The 17840-nt window shown below is 43.9% G+C and overlaps 1 protein-coding gene across 1 annotated transcript in view; it reads right to left on the reverse strand.

Moving 5' to 3' along the window:
• Window positions 1–2651: 2651 nt before the first annotated feature.
• Window positions 2652–17840, reverse strand: part of UROC1 (urocanate hydratase 1) — a 72521-nt gene continuing 57332 nt past the window's right edge. Inside the window, exons 17-20 of the mRNA XM_075005343.1 lie at window positions 17290–17389; window positions 13747–13828; window positions 7452–7551; window positions 2652–2883 (exon numbers count right to left, since the gene is read on the reverse strand). Of these exons, the coding sequence (XP_074861444.1) occupies window positions 2743–2883; window positions 7452–7551; window positions 13747–13828; window positions 17290–17389 (423 nt within the window). The 3' untranslated portion in view covers window positions 2652–2742. The remainder of the gene's footprint in view (window positions 2884–7451; window positions 7552–13746; window positions 13829–17289; window positions 17390–17840) is intronic.

The following is a 17840-nucleotide window of genomic DNA, read 5'->3' on the forward strand; positions in this document are numbered from 1 at the left end:
TTGGTAGACGGCAATTGCTGAGCCTTTGGCCATTATCTTTGAAGACTCTTGGAGATCAGAAGAGATTCCAGATGACTGAAAAAAGGCAAACGTAGTGCTCATGTTTAAAAAAAAGGAAAGGAGGACAATCCAGGAAATATAGACCAATCAGCCTTACCTCAGTACCTGGGAAAATAATGGAAGGGATCCTCAAGGAATCTATTTTGGAGCACTTGGAAGAGGGTAAAGTAATCAAAAATAGTTAATGTGGATTCACCAAGGGCAAGTCCTGCCTGACCAATCTGATTAGCTTCTCTGATGAGGTAACTGGCTCTGTGAACATGGGGAAGTCAGTGGATGTGATATACCTTGACTTCAGTAAAGCTTTTGATACAGTCACTCACAACATTCTTGCCCATAAATTAAGGAAGTATGGATTGGATACATGGACTATAAGATGGACAGAAAGCTGGCTTAATATCTGGATCGCGGTCTGTTTCAAGTGGAGTGCCCCAAGGCTCAGCTCTGGGGCTGGTGTTGTTCAACATCTTTATTAATAAACTGGATGAGGGACTGGACTGCACCCTCAGCAAGTTTGCAGCTGACACCAAGCTAGGGCGAGAGGTAGATAAGTTGGAGGGTAGAGAGATGATCCAGAGTGACCTGGATAAATTGGAGGATTGGGTCAAAAGAAATCTGATGCAGTTCAGCAAGGACAAGTGTAGAGCCCTGCACCTGGGATGGAAGAATCCCAAGCATTGTTATAGACTGGGGACCAACTGGCTAAGCAGCAGTACAGCAGAAAGGGACCTAAGGATTATAGCGGATGAAAGGCTGTATGTGAATAAATAGTGTGCGTTGTAGCCAAGAAGATCAATGGTATATTGGGGTGCATTTCAAGCAGATCTAGAGAAGTTGTTCCCCTGTATTCAGCACTGGTGAGGCCACATCTGGAGTACTGTGTCAAGTTTTGGGCCCCCAGTATAGAAAGAATGTGGAGCATGTTCAGTGGAGGGCAATGACAATGATTAAAGGGCTGGAGCACATGACCTCTGAGGAGAGGCTGGGGGATTTGGGCTTATTTAGTTTGCAGAAGAGAAGACTGAGGGGAGATTTAATAGCAGCCTTCAACTTCCTGAAGGGGAGCTCTAAAAAGGATGGAGAGAAACTGTTCTCAGTGGTGACAGATGGCAGAACAACAGGTAGTGGTCTGAAGTTACAGAAGAAGAGGGGTAGGTTGGATAATAGGAAAAACTACTTCACCAGGAGGGTGGTGAAGCACTGGAATGTGTTGCCTAGGGAGGCGATGGAATCTCCATCCCTGGAGATTTTTAAGTCCTGGCTTGACATAGTCATGGCTGGGATGATTTAGTTGGGGTTGATCCTGCTTGGGGCAGGCATCGACTCAGTGACCTCTTGGAGGTCCCTTCCAGCTCTGATTCTATGAAACTCTATGAATGGGGGATGAATGTGCTTGTAACAGCACAGGATTCACTTAATAAAGAAGTTACATGATTTGCCTAAGGCAGTGGAGCGAGACAGTGGCAGAACCAGGGAGAACTGAACTTTTGGTCCCAAAAGCCATAGTCTAGACCAGGGTTGGGCAATAATTTTTAATGGGAGGCTACTCCAAGAATTTAGAAAGTGGTCAAGGGCCAAACTCATCCAGGATATTAATGAAAGAGATTCAGGGCCCAGGATGGAGGTTGGGTGCAGAAGGGAGCTTGAGGTAGAGACTAGGGTACACAAGGGCACATAAGGTCTGGGGAGGAGTTTGGGTGAAGGAGGCAGTTGTGATTTGGAGCAGGGCTGTGGGATGCAGGGGTTTGGGCTGTGGCCTAGGGCAGGGGACTGGGGCTCAGTGAGGTTAGGCTGTGACCTAGGGCAGAGGGTTGCAGTGTAGGACCTGTGGGTGGAGAGTTTGGGTTATATGAAGCAGGAGGCAAGGAGAGGGTTAAGGTTATGGGGGCTAAGGGGGCAGAAGGTGGGAGGGAGGGACTGGGGTGCCAGAGGCAAGCTCTGGCTGGGAGATTTACTTGGGTTGCTCATGGCCAGCAGCCCTGCAGGGCCCTGAGACAGACTGACTGACTGCTGCAGCTCCAGACCACTCTAAACTGCTCCCTGCTCCATGTGGCTCTCTGCTCCAGATGCTAAGGGGAGAGGGAGGCTTCACGCACTGCCCACCCCAGCAAAAATCTGTCTGCTTCTATTGGCCAGAAACTGTAAATCAGCCAATGGGAGTTGAGATGTTTGGCAAGAGGGTGTGAGCTGCACACAAAGCCCCCCCCCCTCCCTCCCAGCCTCTGGATCAGAGAGCTGCTTAAAGCAGTAGCTTCTGCTCTGTCTGAAGCAGCCTGTGCTCAGGCTCCAGTGGCTTGGTGGACTGGATGCAGCCTATGGGCTGTATTTTGCCCACCCCTGCTCTGGAGCACGGAACTGCTGAGATTTCTGAATAGTCAGACAGGAATGGATTTTTTTTAAAGTAGCTTAATTAATTAGGCCAAAATTCCAATACCTTTATTCACACTGAACAGTATCCAACTCCAGGAATTGTCTTGGTAAAATCAAAGGAAAAACTCCAAATGATCAATAGAGTGTAACTCAGACCCTGAATGAAGTGACCTGGTTAAGGATAAAGGAAGAGAACTGCTCACATGGAAGAGACACTTGAAATGCATTTATTTTCTTACCAGAGAGAGGTAGGGTAGCAAGAAAGCAACTTCAAAGTGTATCTGAAAGGAGCACGACGAATTCAGGATGGAGTTAATGATGCAGGGCTTGCTCCAAAATGCTCTCGTCTACCACCTGGTGTGGGAGCGTCACCTGTAATTTACAAGTCTCCTCCATCGCTTGGCAGATTGTTTCATAAGCATTGCTGTTGCCAGACCAACAACGTCTAGCTACCTGTCAGATCACAAATGTGATGAAAAATAAATGGATGTAAAAATGCAGCTGTATCTCCCCACAGCTCACCTCTTCCCATACTCACACACAGTTTATTATCTACCAAACTCATGCTTGTTCCTAGTGTCTTTACTGATGTAAAAAATCATTTGTGTGACCCCTGCTCTATCACCCTAAGCATTTTTAAAAAAACTTTTGGATCGTATTGATGTATGTTAGTCCAGTTAAAAATTAGGGTCTGATAGCACTAGCCTAGGACCAGGCACATTGTAAAAAAGATGCTTTGCAAAAGTCCGTCACAAGGAAAATACACTGTCTCTCAATCCAGATGTGCAAAGCTGCTGTTTCAGACCGAGGTCTGTCTTAATCACTGATTTTATCCAGGGACAAATAGCTACATGGTAGGATGCTGAGATCACTGCACATATTTTCAAATTGAATCCTTGGTAAGATTTGAAACCATCGGGACAAACTGTCTGCTAATGTATATGGGCTTAGCTCTGCTGAAATCAATGGAACTGTAGTGAGTTACACTAGCAGAGAATTTAGCCCAGTCTCTAGAACTGGATGGCAAACAACATTTGTGGCAGAGTTATGCTCAAATAACAGTGCCAGATCAACCCCTCCTCCAAGAACTTTAAAAGATATGCTGAGATTCAGATTTGTAAAATAGATCTGAAGAAAAACGACAGATACAAATGTGCTTGAGCTTTGGAGAAGGTCAGAGATAGATCTGTACATGATTTAGACTCAGTTTATTTTTGCTATATAATCAGTGCTTTTTTTGTGCTGGTACTTGCAGATACTGAGTACCAGAACCTTGGCAGCCCCAGCTGCAGGATTGGCTGGGGGCGGGCAGGGAGCTGACTAAATACCAGCTCTTTTTTTTTTTTTTTAATAAAAAAGAATGAAAAAAAAGCATTGTATAACTAGACTCAGTTATTAATTTATTATATCATGTATTTAAGTCATTTAACAGAAGCATCACAGCCAAAGCCTGAGCTGCATACTCTCTTTATGCAGCCTTAATACAATGTGCAATGGGCCTAAAAATATTTTATTATGCACTACAAATCACTGTTTTTGCATTGAAAAATTGCTGCACGTAATGCTCAAAAGTTGATTTAAAAGAGTTAGTTTTTTTAGATGTCCATTTTACAAAGAGCAAAAAACAACAAGAGAAAAATCATCTGAATGAACTAATGTCTTTCTGATAATAGGGTTGCTAACCATCCTTAAAAATTAAGTGCAAACCCAAAACAAAACATCAAAATAACAGCCAAAAGAAGGACAGTTAGTTTTCCTCTTTTGTATAAAAATAGAAAGGACAACATTGTTCAAAAAAGGACTGTCCTTCCTTAAAGCTTAAAAATAGTTCTATGAAAAAAGAAATGCAAATCAAATTAGGCATAGAAAAATTAAATTGTGTTTTTAGGAATTTGTCATTTTTACAGAAAACTACCGGAAAATAAAAAGTAGCTTTTTTTTTTTAAATGGGAAGAGTATTTTTGCACCTTATGATCGCAAATCTGCTTAATATTAGGAAGGATGCTGAAGAGTTGAATCCTCATGCCAGGTGCAGTATCATGTGAATTCTCTGCATGTGACTTGTGTCAAAACAATCTGAATCAACTCTGATTGTTTTAGCATAGTCACATAATAATTACTATTATGAATGTGTTATAAATATTAATATACTTACACTCTAAAGGCTATGAAACTATGTCTATCAAAATACTAAGATATTTGAATATTTAATATTTTAGAAGGAAAAATATTGCTAGCATCAAATTTTTTTTTCAGAGCATACCTTCACATCATGCAGAACACTAGTGTTCCATGGAACACAGTTGGGAAATACTGGTTTAAACCATTTGGTCAGACTCCAAGTCGTTAAAGTAGGCAAATGCTTAAGGGCCCAGTTTAGCAAAGTACATAAGCATGTGATTATTTAAGACTAATACATTTTTAGAATTATAGAAATAAAAGAACTGTTAGGTCAACTGGCACGTCCCCTGAACATGTAGAATTATTCTTGGCAGTACTGTCCAATTTCTTTCTATTCTTGGATGGAGGAATACAGTATAGACAATATTCTAAAATTGTCTTTTTTAAACCGTGGGCTGGGAAATTCAGCTATTGCATGCAATAAATCACACTGCAAGTAAATCTTCTCCCAGACTGTTGTTTTATAGGCTGTCTTTGATAAATTATGCTGGTTAAGCATCTGCTGCCATTACTCAAATCTAGAGATTAAATTAATCTTCTTCCTTCTTCCTCAGTGATTTATCTGTTCTATCAGATCTGCTACAGGCAGTGCATCTGGAGAGTTCCCCTTACTGTGTGTGTTTTGGGATTGTTTTTTTTTAAACCATGTTCTCTGGAGAGATCCCATTTCTAATCTAATGCAAGGAAGGCCATGAAGTCCATCTAATTCTTTCCAGAAAGAAAACAAAAAGAAACCACATCAAAATTGGCAAGCAATTGCCTCAGCTGATCTGAGACACATCAACTCATTATGACTAACCAAAACCTTCTGAAAATACACATTTTGTTCTTTATAATTTTGCTGCACGTAATTATGCCCTGGTGGGATGTTGTCTACAGACACTGACTCCAGAACTTCTGGATCTAAAAAGCACAAGCTGCTCCTGCTTGATCCAAATTACTGCCTCTCGTAGCACAGGCATGGGAGGCAAAGCCATAAATCCATATTGGTCTAAGCATTAAAGGAGGACAGACACTTTGTGTTAGTATATTGAATAGTAACAGAGAGGGAGCCGGGCTAGTCTATATACTATCAAAACAAAAAAGCAGTCAAGTAGCACTTTAAAGACTAACAAAATAATTTATTAGGTGATGAGCTTTCGTGGGACAGACCCACTTCTTCAGACCATAGCCAGACCAGGACAGACTCAATATCTAAGGCAAGTGTGCAAACAAGCTCTTATAGAATTCGACACATTCACACGTGGGTTGAACCAGGATGGTAATTTTCTGAATCACTATAGGGGCTCATTTGCATACTTGGCTTAATCTAATTCTTGACTTCCCCCCTGCCCCTTCTGCCCCTCTACTCTCTGATTTGCTCACCTTGATCATTTTTTTTCTGATTTGTCCACCTTAATTACTGTTTTTCGTTCTCTGTGCCTTAAATATTGAATCTGTTCTGGTCTGGCTATGGTCTGAAGAAGTGGGTCTGTCCTACAAAAGCTCACCTAATAAATTATTTTGTTAGTCTTTAAAGTGCTACTTGACTGCTTTTTTGTTTTGTGTTAGTACATGTTACTCTCTCCCTCAGGCCAAGGAAACACAGCCTTGGCCTGAGGGATTGATTTGAATTGCACATAATAAGCACTTAGTCCTAAACTCTGGACAAGGAGTCAGCAACCCTCAGCATAAGTGTAAAGAGCAGCACAAGCTTATTTTCATCAGCACGTGAGGCAGGAGATCAGCCCTGCCCCTCCTACCCCATGTACCAAAAAAGCTGGGCAGCTTTCCTCTTCCCAGGTGGCAGCTGCCTGCCTCAGCTCCACCAAACTTATCCCCAGGGCTCAGCTGCTAGTTGCTCCAGTCGCCCAACATGGCAGTATTGTGACCCTCAGCTGAGCTAAACAGCCTGGCCCTCTCCCTGGGCTGAATGGAAAATGAAAATGGAAAGGGCAGTCAGCTGCTAAGCTCCTGCACTGGGAAGCACAGCCAGGCAGGACAGGAGGCCAGCAAGACTGCAGAAACGGAGCGCCACAAGCTGATCAAAACAGCTTAATTAGAGCTTCAGAGCAGGGTGGCTTGGCTCAGCCTGGCTCCCCACAGGCCTCCAAGCCTTGACTGACTCCCATTCACTGGGGCCATTCACTTTATGGAAGGCAGCAGGTGCCCCCAGCCAGCAGCTGCCAAGTTGGCCTGCAGATTAACAGTAGGCCAGCTAATGCTACCAGCCACCATCTAAATGGTAAAGCTCTGTGTCTCAGTGTGTTTATTAATGAGCAGTTTTATTAGTGTATTGAGTAGTTGTATTAGTGACTTTGAAAATTATCGCTGGCACCCTGACCATACACAGAGGTCAAAAGTCAAATTTCAGCACTCCGCCTCAGAATGGTTGCTGACCCCTGCTCTAGACGGAGGAACATGTGGCATGTACCCATCAATATAAGTGGCCACAGGTGCCTCATGTAAAGGTACCTTGGGGTTATTCTTTCTCCCCCACTGACAATACTGGGAAAATGCTCAGAGATGAAAATAGGAGACAAACAGGCCTCTAGTGAGTTGGGAATTCAGCGTGCGTTGAGGGTGGTTGGGACCTCTCGGGATAAAGTCCCAAAAGCTGTAAATTTATTGGGTTTCTTTTCTAGGGTCTCACCCCAAAAGCAACTGAAGTTGATGAAAATTGATCAAAAGTCTCTGTCTGATTTCCATGGGGTTTAGATCAGGCCTACTTCAGCCTAGATCAGTTTCTCTGCCTATTTCATGGTACTGCTTTGCCTGTTCCAGGGGAATCAAACATTTTTATGTTTTGAACAAGGAAAAACAATCTTTCCAATCAAAACAGAAGGCAAGATTTTGCTTACCCCATTGGAAACATCCCAGCTGAGCATCATCTTAGCTCGTTCTTCAGCCTCTGCTGATCCATCCAGAACAAGGCCAAATCCTCCATTTATTACTTCACCCCTTTGATAAAACAAATATTTACATTTTTAAAGTAAATCTTCTTAAAATATTATACGAATTAACCCTATAAGGTATCACTCCAGTCATATGCACTGGAAGAAAGGGAAAAATTGAAATTAGGCCTGGGTAAAATTGGATAGAGGATGCAGTCAGAGATTCTTTGTACAGGAACCGGAATCCCAGTGCAGAAAAGTATGGAAAGCCCATGCTGTACTTTCCCACACTAGCAGCCAGTAAACCCATTTGTGACCCAAATGGCAGTGTTAGAAGCTAAGCCTGTCACAAGTCACCTGAGAACAATATGTTTCACATAGTAATTGCTTACAAAACCCCCTCAAATACAGACAGATAGGCCAGCATGCTTGATAATTAAAGAGCTAAAGTCACAGAGTTTCTTAAAGAATAAGCCTTTTGCATGTGCTACGTTCAGGTCTAGCATTCAGATAGTACAGTGACAAGGGTCATCTAGACAGACAGATCCAACCTATCTATTCATACTCCTACAATCAATGTGTCACAGCTAAATACAAGGTGGAACAGATTGTTTAACGTAGGGCCTCAAAATATATTTCAAGGGACCATTCAAGGTGACAGGGTATGTTAACACCTCTCCAGTCATAGGGAGGAAAGGACTGAATAAGAGATTTATGGCTTATTACAACAATCTATAACCTACCACTGCTCCCTGCAGCTGCTTCCTTCACCCTCCCACCATTCTCCTTGTTCTTGTGCTCCCTGTGACTGAAAGGACAATAACCAGCTACTTCACCTTGACTGGCCCCTTGAGATATGTGTTAACAACTTATGCTAAACAATCTGTTCTGCCTTGCATTTAGCTGTGAGGCTCTGAGTACTTTTCCCAGACTATTAAAAAAACCAGCAGTCCTGTAGCACTTTAAAGACTAACAAAATAATTTATTAGGTGATGAGCTTTCATGGGACAGACCCACTTCTTCAGATCTTTTGATGAAGTTTGATGAAGTCATGATCTGAAGAAGTGGGTCTGTCCCACGAAAGCTCATCACCTAATAAATTATTTTGTTAGTCTTTAAAGTGTTACATGTCTGCTTTTTCATTTTGATAGAATACAGACTAACACGGCTCTCTCTGTCACTGTTTCCCAGACTGGAGGGAGAGCTCTATGAAAGCTTGAAAGCGTGTCTGTCTTTTACCGACTGTAAGGTCTGATGAAAGATACTACCCTACCCACTCTGTCCACAGTCCATTGAGTGTTACTGATCCAGAATTCCAAATTCAGCTCTCAATTAAACCCAACTAAACCCAGACAAACCCTGTTAATTTCAATATAGTTACTTCAGTGTAAATAAGATCTGGACCTGGGTTTAATAACCCAGATCACCCTATTATCAATATACAGCAATAAGAAAATTAGAGCTCTAGTTTTTTGTTTGTTCGTTTTGTTTTTCCAAAGAGAATATTCTATCTACACTGACAGAGATGTTCTTTTCAGTGACAAAAGAGACTCTCTGAGCACCAATAACTCAAAGACTGTTCTCTGAAGTGTAGAGGTGAAGGACTAAATTCCATTACTATAGTAGGACCACAGAGTTACAAACATTTCTGGAACAGAGGTGGTTTGTTACTCTGAAATATTTATAATTATGAACAAAATGTTGTGGCTGTTCTTTCAAAAGTTTACAACTAAAATTGACATAATAGAGCTCTGCAACTGTACTATGCTGAAAAAAATGCTGCATCCCCTCAGTTTTAGTAGTTTACATTTAGCGCAGGACTGTGCTGCATTTGTTTTTTGTTTTGGTCTCTTGCTTGTGCCTCATTGCACATATCAAATGGCACATGAAGTGTGTGATTGATAGGGTTACAAACTGACCAGAGTTTCTACTGTAAATCCTGAGCAAATCTACAGATTTCAGTGAAATTACACCAATTTACATCTAGAATAACAGATTAGAATCTGCCCTACTTCTAAAAATACACTCATAAATTAAACCTTAAACAAGTCACGTTTGTTGCAATGGTTTTTCTAACAAAACCTCTCGCTTTTAAAGGAGAGTATTCTTCCTTCATTAGCATTAGGTAATATTTTCAAGTAATTAAAGAAACATGTGGCATTTTGACCTAAGCTACCTCCTATAATTTCCAGATGCCTCCTCCTAAGGTGATCAAAGAACACCAGGCCCCTTTCACAATCAAGATGTCACACTATCAGCTGGGTAGTTCAGTGCTTAAATTACCTTTGCTTTTTTGTTTCTATAGATTCCACAGACCGCATGCTAATATCTCTTCTTGTGCAGGAGAAGGCCCGGAGAAATCAATGACATTCAGTTGCTATAATTATGGCCAAGGCTGAACTATCCTTACCCACATCAACAGAGCATGTGATGCAGATCCAACTGAATAAATACTAATCCTGGTTTTCTGTTTGGTTACAGGGATATAACTCAGTAAATCCAAACAGAGGAAAGATGTTTCTTTAGCCGCAAAAGAAACCTCAGATTTGTCAATAATTCTGGTGAAAATAAAACATATATTGAAGAGGCTGGCTGCCAAATAAATTGTGATCCACATTTCTGAATTCTCTAAACAGCAACATTCCAATGTCAAATTGATTTCTTTCTAACATATGTACGTACATACACTCCTTTATCTGTTATCAGGGAAGTGAAAGAGGAAAAATAAATCACACAGATGAAAAGCGTACATGGACTGAGATCAAGGAGATGAGGTGGCTAATTTTGACCATGCGCAAGCAGATTTCTCATGTCTTCAGGGGTCTTTACAATGAAACACAGGTTTTCAGTGGCTGAAGTACCACAATGCTGGATGAAAACCGAGGACCACAGAGCATTTGGCTCCTTAGGGCAAAGAAATCAGACAGATTTGTAATAGCTGTTTCTTTTTTAAAGAAAAACTTATTATCCCTCTTTTCCTCCCAAAAAGCAAATGCAAGGAGGATGCCACTCCAACGGGGTGTATCCAGTTAAATAGAACAGAGCTACTGTGTTGCCAAAGCTTTTAGACAGCTCTCCAGACTGCAGCATGTAATAATGTGGTGTTATGACTTTTGTCAGTATAGGGCCTTATTAAGGCTTGTTTAAAGACATGCCCAGTTTTCAACTCCAGCACTCTTAGTGGAAGCCAAACTCTTTCATTGCACAAGACCAAATCTACTCCCACAAGTAAAGCAAGCAGGAATGATCCCATCAGATACTATACCAAATACCCAACAGCGTGGGGGCAGGCAGTGAGGGCAGGGGCCTTAGGATTGGGGGGCTCAGGGCTGGGGTATGTGTGAGTGTTGGAGTCAGGGTTGTGGGGATGGGGAGTTCTGGAGTCAGGGTCAGAGGCTGGGAATGTGGGAAGTACAAGAGTCAGGGCAGGGGGTTAAGGAGGTGGGGGGCTCAGGGAAGGGTGTGTGGTTGGTTGAGGAGTCAGGGAAGGGAGCTGTGTGGGGGTGCAGGAGTCAGGGCTGGGGGATGATTGGCTTAGGGCAGGGGGCTGGGCATGTGGGGATGCAGGAGTCAGGGCTGGGTGTGTGTAGGGCGAGTGCAGGGGGGCAAGGATGCCATTTTGGGAGGAGGCAGGGGGGCTGCCCCCACACATACCAGGATGCTGCTACTCTTCTTCCCTGTCCTCTGACCCACAGGGAGCTAGGGGAAATTGTGCAGCTTGCATAAAGTACTCCTCTGCCCCAGGAAGGAGAGGAACGCAGCAAGCTGTGCACTTCCACTCACTCCCCCATAATCAGGGAAGAGTAGCAGAGTCATGGGTATGCAGGGTTGCAGCTCCCTTCACCAAAGGGGACCCTGGCAGGGGCTTGGGGTAGGGGCAGTCCTGGACTTGTGTAGGGGGTGTGCCCTCAGCTGGCCCATCTCACCTGTCAGGCTGTCTACTACTTAGCATGGCAGCCTGCAGAAAAGCCCTGGGAGCCCCACCTCCTCCTGCCGCTGAGTACCCCAGCCAGTCAGCTTTTGGCCAGAGCAGCACAACCGGGTGCACCGCCTTGCTCTCACCTCTACATACGTACGACTTGTTGTGGTCATGGTGACCAGCATTCCCTATGGCAATAGTCTTTCCTGCCCTCAAAGTCAGGTGCTCCGCTGAGATATTATCTACATTAGCAGCCTACTGAAATGGCCTGGGCGAAAGCGACATTTGATGAAATGTCAGACATTGCCAAGCAGAGCTTGGGGAAAAGAAATGGCTTCCACAGTGCAATCCCCACTCACTTCTCCAGCAGCAGGGCGGTGCTCTTGCACACGTCCTGGCCCTGCAGGGTGGGGGCGAGATCCTCACACAGTCCTACAAAAGTGGCTTTCCTCATCTGAAAGTTCTGCAGCTCCTACTCCTCATCCCAGACTAGTATGATGATGTGATCCCTCCATGCAGTGCTTGTTCCATTAGCTGCGTTCCACTGGACTCCAGACCTGCATGAATGCCCCAAGAAGTCTCCTGTTGTAGGTACTCTGCACAGCAGGCTCAGTGTCTGGCTCCTCACCATCACTTTGCAGCTTAGGCTGCGTCTACACAGCATTCCCCTTTTGGAGGAGGAATGCAAATGCGGGAGCTCGAAAATGCAAATGAAGCGCTGATTTACAAATCTCACGCTTCATTTGCACAATCTCACGTGATCACGGTTCCAGAACAGACTTCTCTGAAAGCAAAACCAGCAGCGTAGACAGGGTTCCCTCAGAAAAAAAAACCCGTTTTCAAAAGAACTCATCTTCCTCCTTCATTTCAGAGCACCCCCTTTCACTCCAAACCCCTCAGCCAGGTTCACCCTGTAGCCTGCATCCCTGATGGCAGCCCTCGCTTTTCACACCCTACGCTCCCCACTCTGTCCCAGCTCCGAGCTTCTCCTCCTCAGCTCCACTCCAGAACCTGCACCCCCAGCCAGAGCCCTTGTTCCCAACCCTTTTCCCAGCCCCATGTCCTCATCCCAAGCCCCACCCCAGAGCCCATATCCCTAGCCAGATCTCTTGCACCCCAACCCTCTGATCCAGCCCTAAACCCCTCTATACCAGCTCCACCCCACAGCCCCATTGGCAGTCCTCACACTCCTGCACTCTGACCTTCTGCCCCATCCTGACCCCCCTCCCATACTCAGACTTTCTTGGCCCTGCCCCAGCCCTCTGTTCAGTCCACTGGCCCCACCATAGGAACCCCATTAGCCTCGCTGGGGCAGAGGAGTGGTCTGAGGGAAACCCAGTCCCCACCAGCTCATTCCAGGTCCCAGCCCAGGGACCCTAGATAACTGCTACCAGCAAGGACTGACTCCCTTCACCCTTGCCCCTGCAGCTCTTCTCCTCTGGGCCACTTCCCCAGACAATTCCCCCGCTCCCCATATCTCCTTCTGGTAGTGGCAGCCAGGGCAGCAAGTCCCCTTCCTTGATTGTTTCCACTGGCTGACCAGTCCTCCACAGTCTCTGGTTGAGCCTCAGCATCCCCTGGACTGGGGCAGCCCAGCCCCAGGTTACTGACACTCTTCTCCTCCTCTACTGCCTCTGTTATTCCTCCAAGTCTCTTTCCCTCTCCCACCTTGCCCTGCATGGGAAAGGGTCTATAAAGGTAGCCCTGACTGGGATCAGCTGGCCCTAACTCATATAGGACAGCCTACTTCTCAGCTGCTCCCACTCTATCGGATTCTCAGCTCCAGATTTGCCCCATTTTTACTCTTGTCTTTCCTCCCCTGGCCTCACCCTGCTGTAGACTGACAAGGGGCAGCAGGTCACGTGCCGTCACCTGAGCTGTTTTGTGTCAGTAAACTTTTTGCTGCACTTTAGGACTTGAGCATGTTATATTGGGGTCTTAAGGTCACTGATTTAAATGCAGCTTCAGGGGAAATCTAAACACAATCCATCCACCAACACTCTGGTTCTTCATGTGTGAAGACACAGTGTTAGAAGTGGGGTCTGTTCAAAAAGACTAAACCAGTCTGTCCTTCTTTGGCAAATTAACTTTCCCAAACAGTGCTATGGCCAATGTCCAAAACACTTTTTCTTGACATATGGACATTAATTAAAAAATGTGTCATACAACACCACACCCAATCTACAATATACCCTCTGGGCCCTCGCTACCCAAATCTTCATGGTTCCCACAATCATGGGCTTTTATTGCTTTAGTAACACATGGTGACTTTGCTCTCTCTCACACTCACCCCCCGCTGGACAGAACTGCTCTTCCTGCCAACCATAATCACGTCCTCCTTACCAGCCAACTCCTCCTCCATTGTGTAAGGCAACCCAAGTGGCTCCTCTGACTGCATCGCCTACAAAATTCTGTACCGCCATATCTAGGAAGAAAGACAGTGAGTTACTGCAGCACTCGAATGCTTCACTCATTCCATGGAATGGGACTTCCTTAGTATTTGATAGTACTTCATTGCTTTTTCTCACACTTGGGGAGGACAAAGGGAAGAGACGATTTTTTCCATCCTCTTTCTTTGCACACATGCCAGCATCACAAAATGCTCTGCTCTCTCAGGATTGTATTACTATCTATACACTGATTAAACTGAGATCTAGAAGAAGAAATGTAGAAAACTAGAAAATAAGGGTATATCTACATTTAAACTGCAACAGCAGCACAGTCTATGGGAGGGGCTCTTCTGTCAGCAAAGGTAATCCACCTCCCCAAGAGACTGTGGCTAAGCTGATGGCAGAATTCTTCTGTTGACATAGTGTCATCTACGCTGGAGGTTAGGTCTGCTTAAGTATGTTGCCTGGTGGCCGTGGATTTTTCCACACCCTTCAGAGGCATAACCAGGCCGACGTGAGTTACAGACCAGCCCTAAGACTTCATTGAAATAGATAAGACTTTACAGAGATGTGGCATTTTTCAAGATAGGAACATTATTTAATTTTAACCTTCAGTTATAAGTCAGAGATATGTGAGTATTGTCATCTCTGGTCACAAACAGAGAAACTGAGGCAGAGAAGATAAGGCTCCAATTTTTTAAAAAATGTCCACTAATTCTGATAGCCTCTGGTTTGGGGTCACATACAATGGGCACTCATTAGCACAGTCATCCAAAACTCGACGGTGCTTTTGAAATTCTAGAAACAAAGGAAGAGCCAAGGACTAAAAATCAGGAGTTCATGATTAAAAAGCCCAGTGCATCAAATAAGCCTTAATGCTGAGATTTTACATGGGACTTGTCCAGCAGGGAAGCTCTGTACCTCTCTGTATCTCTGTACAGAAGTGAATTTCTTCCTTAATGCTTAGAAGTTGTAGACTTTACCTAGAACATTTATTTATTTTAAAATCACAACTTAAAAAAGCAGAAAAATAATTGGGGGGGGCCTGATTTTCAGCACGTAGTTTCTTTCTTGGAAGCTCATGTTAACATAACATACACATTAGCTCATACAATAAGGGGCACTAACCCTTGCTCTTCCAATCCTAGAATTTGCATGTAAATTTCAGTACATCAAAGTACACATAGATATGTCCACAAGTGGAAGAAATCGCACGCATCAGTAGATGATGGATTAGATCCCAGTGAAAACAAGAACCTAAGATTTTTAATTCAGGAACCAAAAAGCAAGTGCTTTGATTTTATGAGTTCAAAATCAACCCAGAGAAATAAAGAAACACATCACTAGAACCACACTTGCAGCACTGGAAGTAGTACAGATTCAGTGAAAAAACTGGCTAATATAGCCACTGATCCATGCTAAAACCCTGTCAAAAAGCTTTCAGTATGCCATCATCTTGTCTGACATAATGCCACTTTAATAACCCACTTAACATAATTATAACTTTCTGGCACACAGGCAAAAGAGATAAGAGCGGACACTCGACATGGAAAAGCTTCCACACCCTTCTCAGGCAAATGGCTGAGAAGAGTCAAGGTTAGGAGGGAAGTGTGGCAAGCAGATTAGTGCTGCAATAATTTGCAAGCCCTCTGCTTTGGAAAAGGTCACTAATTGAGCGAATGACAGCACTCAAAGACACTTTTCCCCAATGCATTTAAGGCAACCCATTTTTACTGACTGTTTGGCTGCAGCACTTAATGCAAAACCAAAACAGATGGGGCAAAGATACAGAGAATCCCAATGTCCAGTAATGAGAGGACTTCAAATGGGCCAGTCTGGATACACTACCACACGTTGCAGTGTTGAAAAAGAGAGATAGCAAAATGAAGAGACCTAAAATGTCCCCCATTCTCTCAGAGAGCTTCGGTGCTTGGAGAGCTAGAGATGGATCTACAGACCATCCATAGGTTTTCCAGATACCTCTGGAAAAACTCCCACTAATTCCAATGGACTTTTGCAATACTGCAGAGTGGACCATATAATTCGATAAAATAATTTTCTTGAATACTGATAAACAAATTTCACCTTTAAAATTAGCCTCCATTACAAGCTAAAATTTTCTGCTATCATATACATTAGACAAATTTTGCATCTCTGGAAACCTGATGATAATATTTGCCCTTATAGCTCTGGGTGGCTTCATCCAAGGATCTCAAAGCACATCAGCAATTCATGGTTCCTTGAAATACCCTGAGGTACACATATCCGTCTTTCTGTTTTATGTTGGAAAACTGAGGCAGAGAGAGAATTACACCATTTTTTCAAGTGTGCACTGATTTGAATGCCTCCATTTTCGGGTGCCCAGTCTGAAATGATTTGTGCTCGATTTTCAGAAGGCTGAGCACCTGCACTTCCCCTGGTGCTCAGCACTTTGAAAATCAGGTTTTAAGGCTCCAAAATTAAAGGCCCCTGTTGAAAAGAGGACCTGAGCAGGCCTGTATACAGGAATTTCTGGGAGGGGGGTGCTTTTGTGTAAATGTGGACCATCCCTTATCCCCGACAGACACAACAGGCCCTGCCCACTCTCCCCCGCACCCTGCTCCCTCTCTAGCTAGCTTGGCCCTACCACTCTGCCCCCCCAGCACCCCTATTCCTCTTCCCCTTCCTACCTGCTCTGTGCACTGGGGTGCTGGCTGCCATGCACACAGGGCTCTCCTAACTGCCCCCACGCCTGTGCATGCACTAGGGCTCTCCTGATAGCATGCAGGGCAGTAGAGCAGTGTTCCTTCTAAGATCTTCCATCCTTGGACGGGTTGAATTTTCTTTTGTCTGGGTTAAAATTTCTTATGTGCAACACCAATGTTGAGGTAGTGTGTGGATGTGCACTACCAGAGCAAACAAAAAACCTAGATATAAATACATATTTTAAATCCATAGGTATGGAAGCATACTGTGCTCTCTGATGAATGGGCTGTCTCTCACAATCAGAACTGTATTTTCTTGTTAATGCACAGAGTAAAATGAACAGGGCTGTGTGAGTACCAGTTCTGTACACACCATTTTAATACACTCAGGACTGATTCTGATCCTGCTTATCCTGTACCAGGTATATACAGCTGTAACTCAGAGAAGGTTCCTTTGACTTACCCAGGTACAGGATCAAAGTCAGGTACAATGTTCCACCATCTGGGGCAGGTTCTCCTCTCTAATTACTCCAGTGTAAATCTAGAATAATGCCAGTGATTTCTGTGGCATAAGTCTAGATTTACCTTCGTGTTACCAAGGGCCCTTCTACTTTAACTAGTTCCGTGCTCATTTCTGCATCATAAATACATCCAATAAAGCCTCCATGTCAAGATAACATGAAATCCGATTAGCTGAAATGAAAGAGTTAAACAAAACTCATTTAAAATGTTCCATAAAACTTTTTCTTGTTTTGAGCCACTTCTTTTGTTTTGCCTAGGCTAGACTAATATGTCTCAACTGCTCTGCTGACCTGCACAAAAGGCTGATCCATCATAAATGTTTGAGGTCTCTCTGTATGGACTGTCGGTACCGCTCACATCATGGTGATCTCGACTCAGGACAACAGGTGCCTGCAAAAGAAAGTAGAATCCCATGCAGACTGTGGGCTCAGTCATTCAAAGACTGTTTAGTTGCAGATTTCTCCTCACCTTATTGGCTTAACATCTCATTTCAAATCTCATCTAAGATGAAAAACAAGAAAGCAGTCCTGTGGCACTTTAAAGACTAACAACATTATTTCTCAGATGATGAGCTTTCATGGGACAGACCCACTTCTTCAGATCTGGAAAGATCCCACGAAAGCTCATCACCCAATAAAATTATTTTGTTTGTCTTTAAAGTGCCACGGGACTGCTTTTTTGTTTTGTGAAGATACAGACTAACACGGCTGCCTCTCTGTGACTATCTAAAAGGAACTCTTTACTCCCTAGCCTAATCCTCTTAATTTCCTTCCCCCTCTGCCACTAATTTTTATTCTTGCTCTTGACGGTCACTTGATAACGAGTAGAATATCTTCATGTC

The sequence above is a fragment of the Carettochelys insculpta genome, chromosome 11 (genome assembly GCF_033958435.1).
Source record: "Carettochelys insculpta isolate YL-2023 chromosome 11, ASM3395843v1, whole genome shotgun sequence".
Lineage (NCBI taxonomy): Eukaryota > Metazoa > Chordata > Testudines > Carettochelyidae > Carettochelys > Carettochelys insculpta.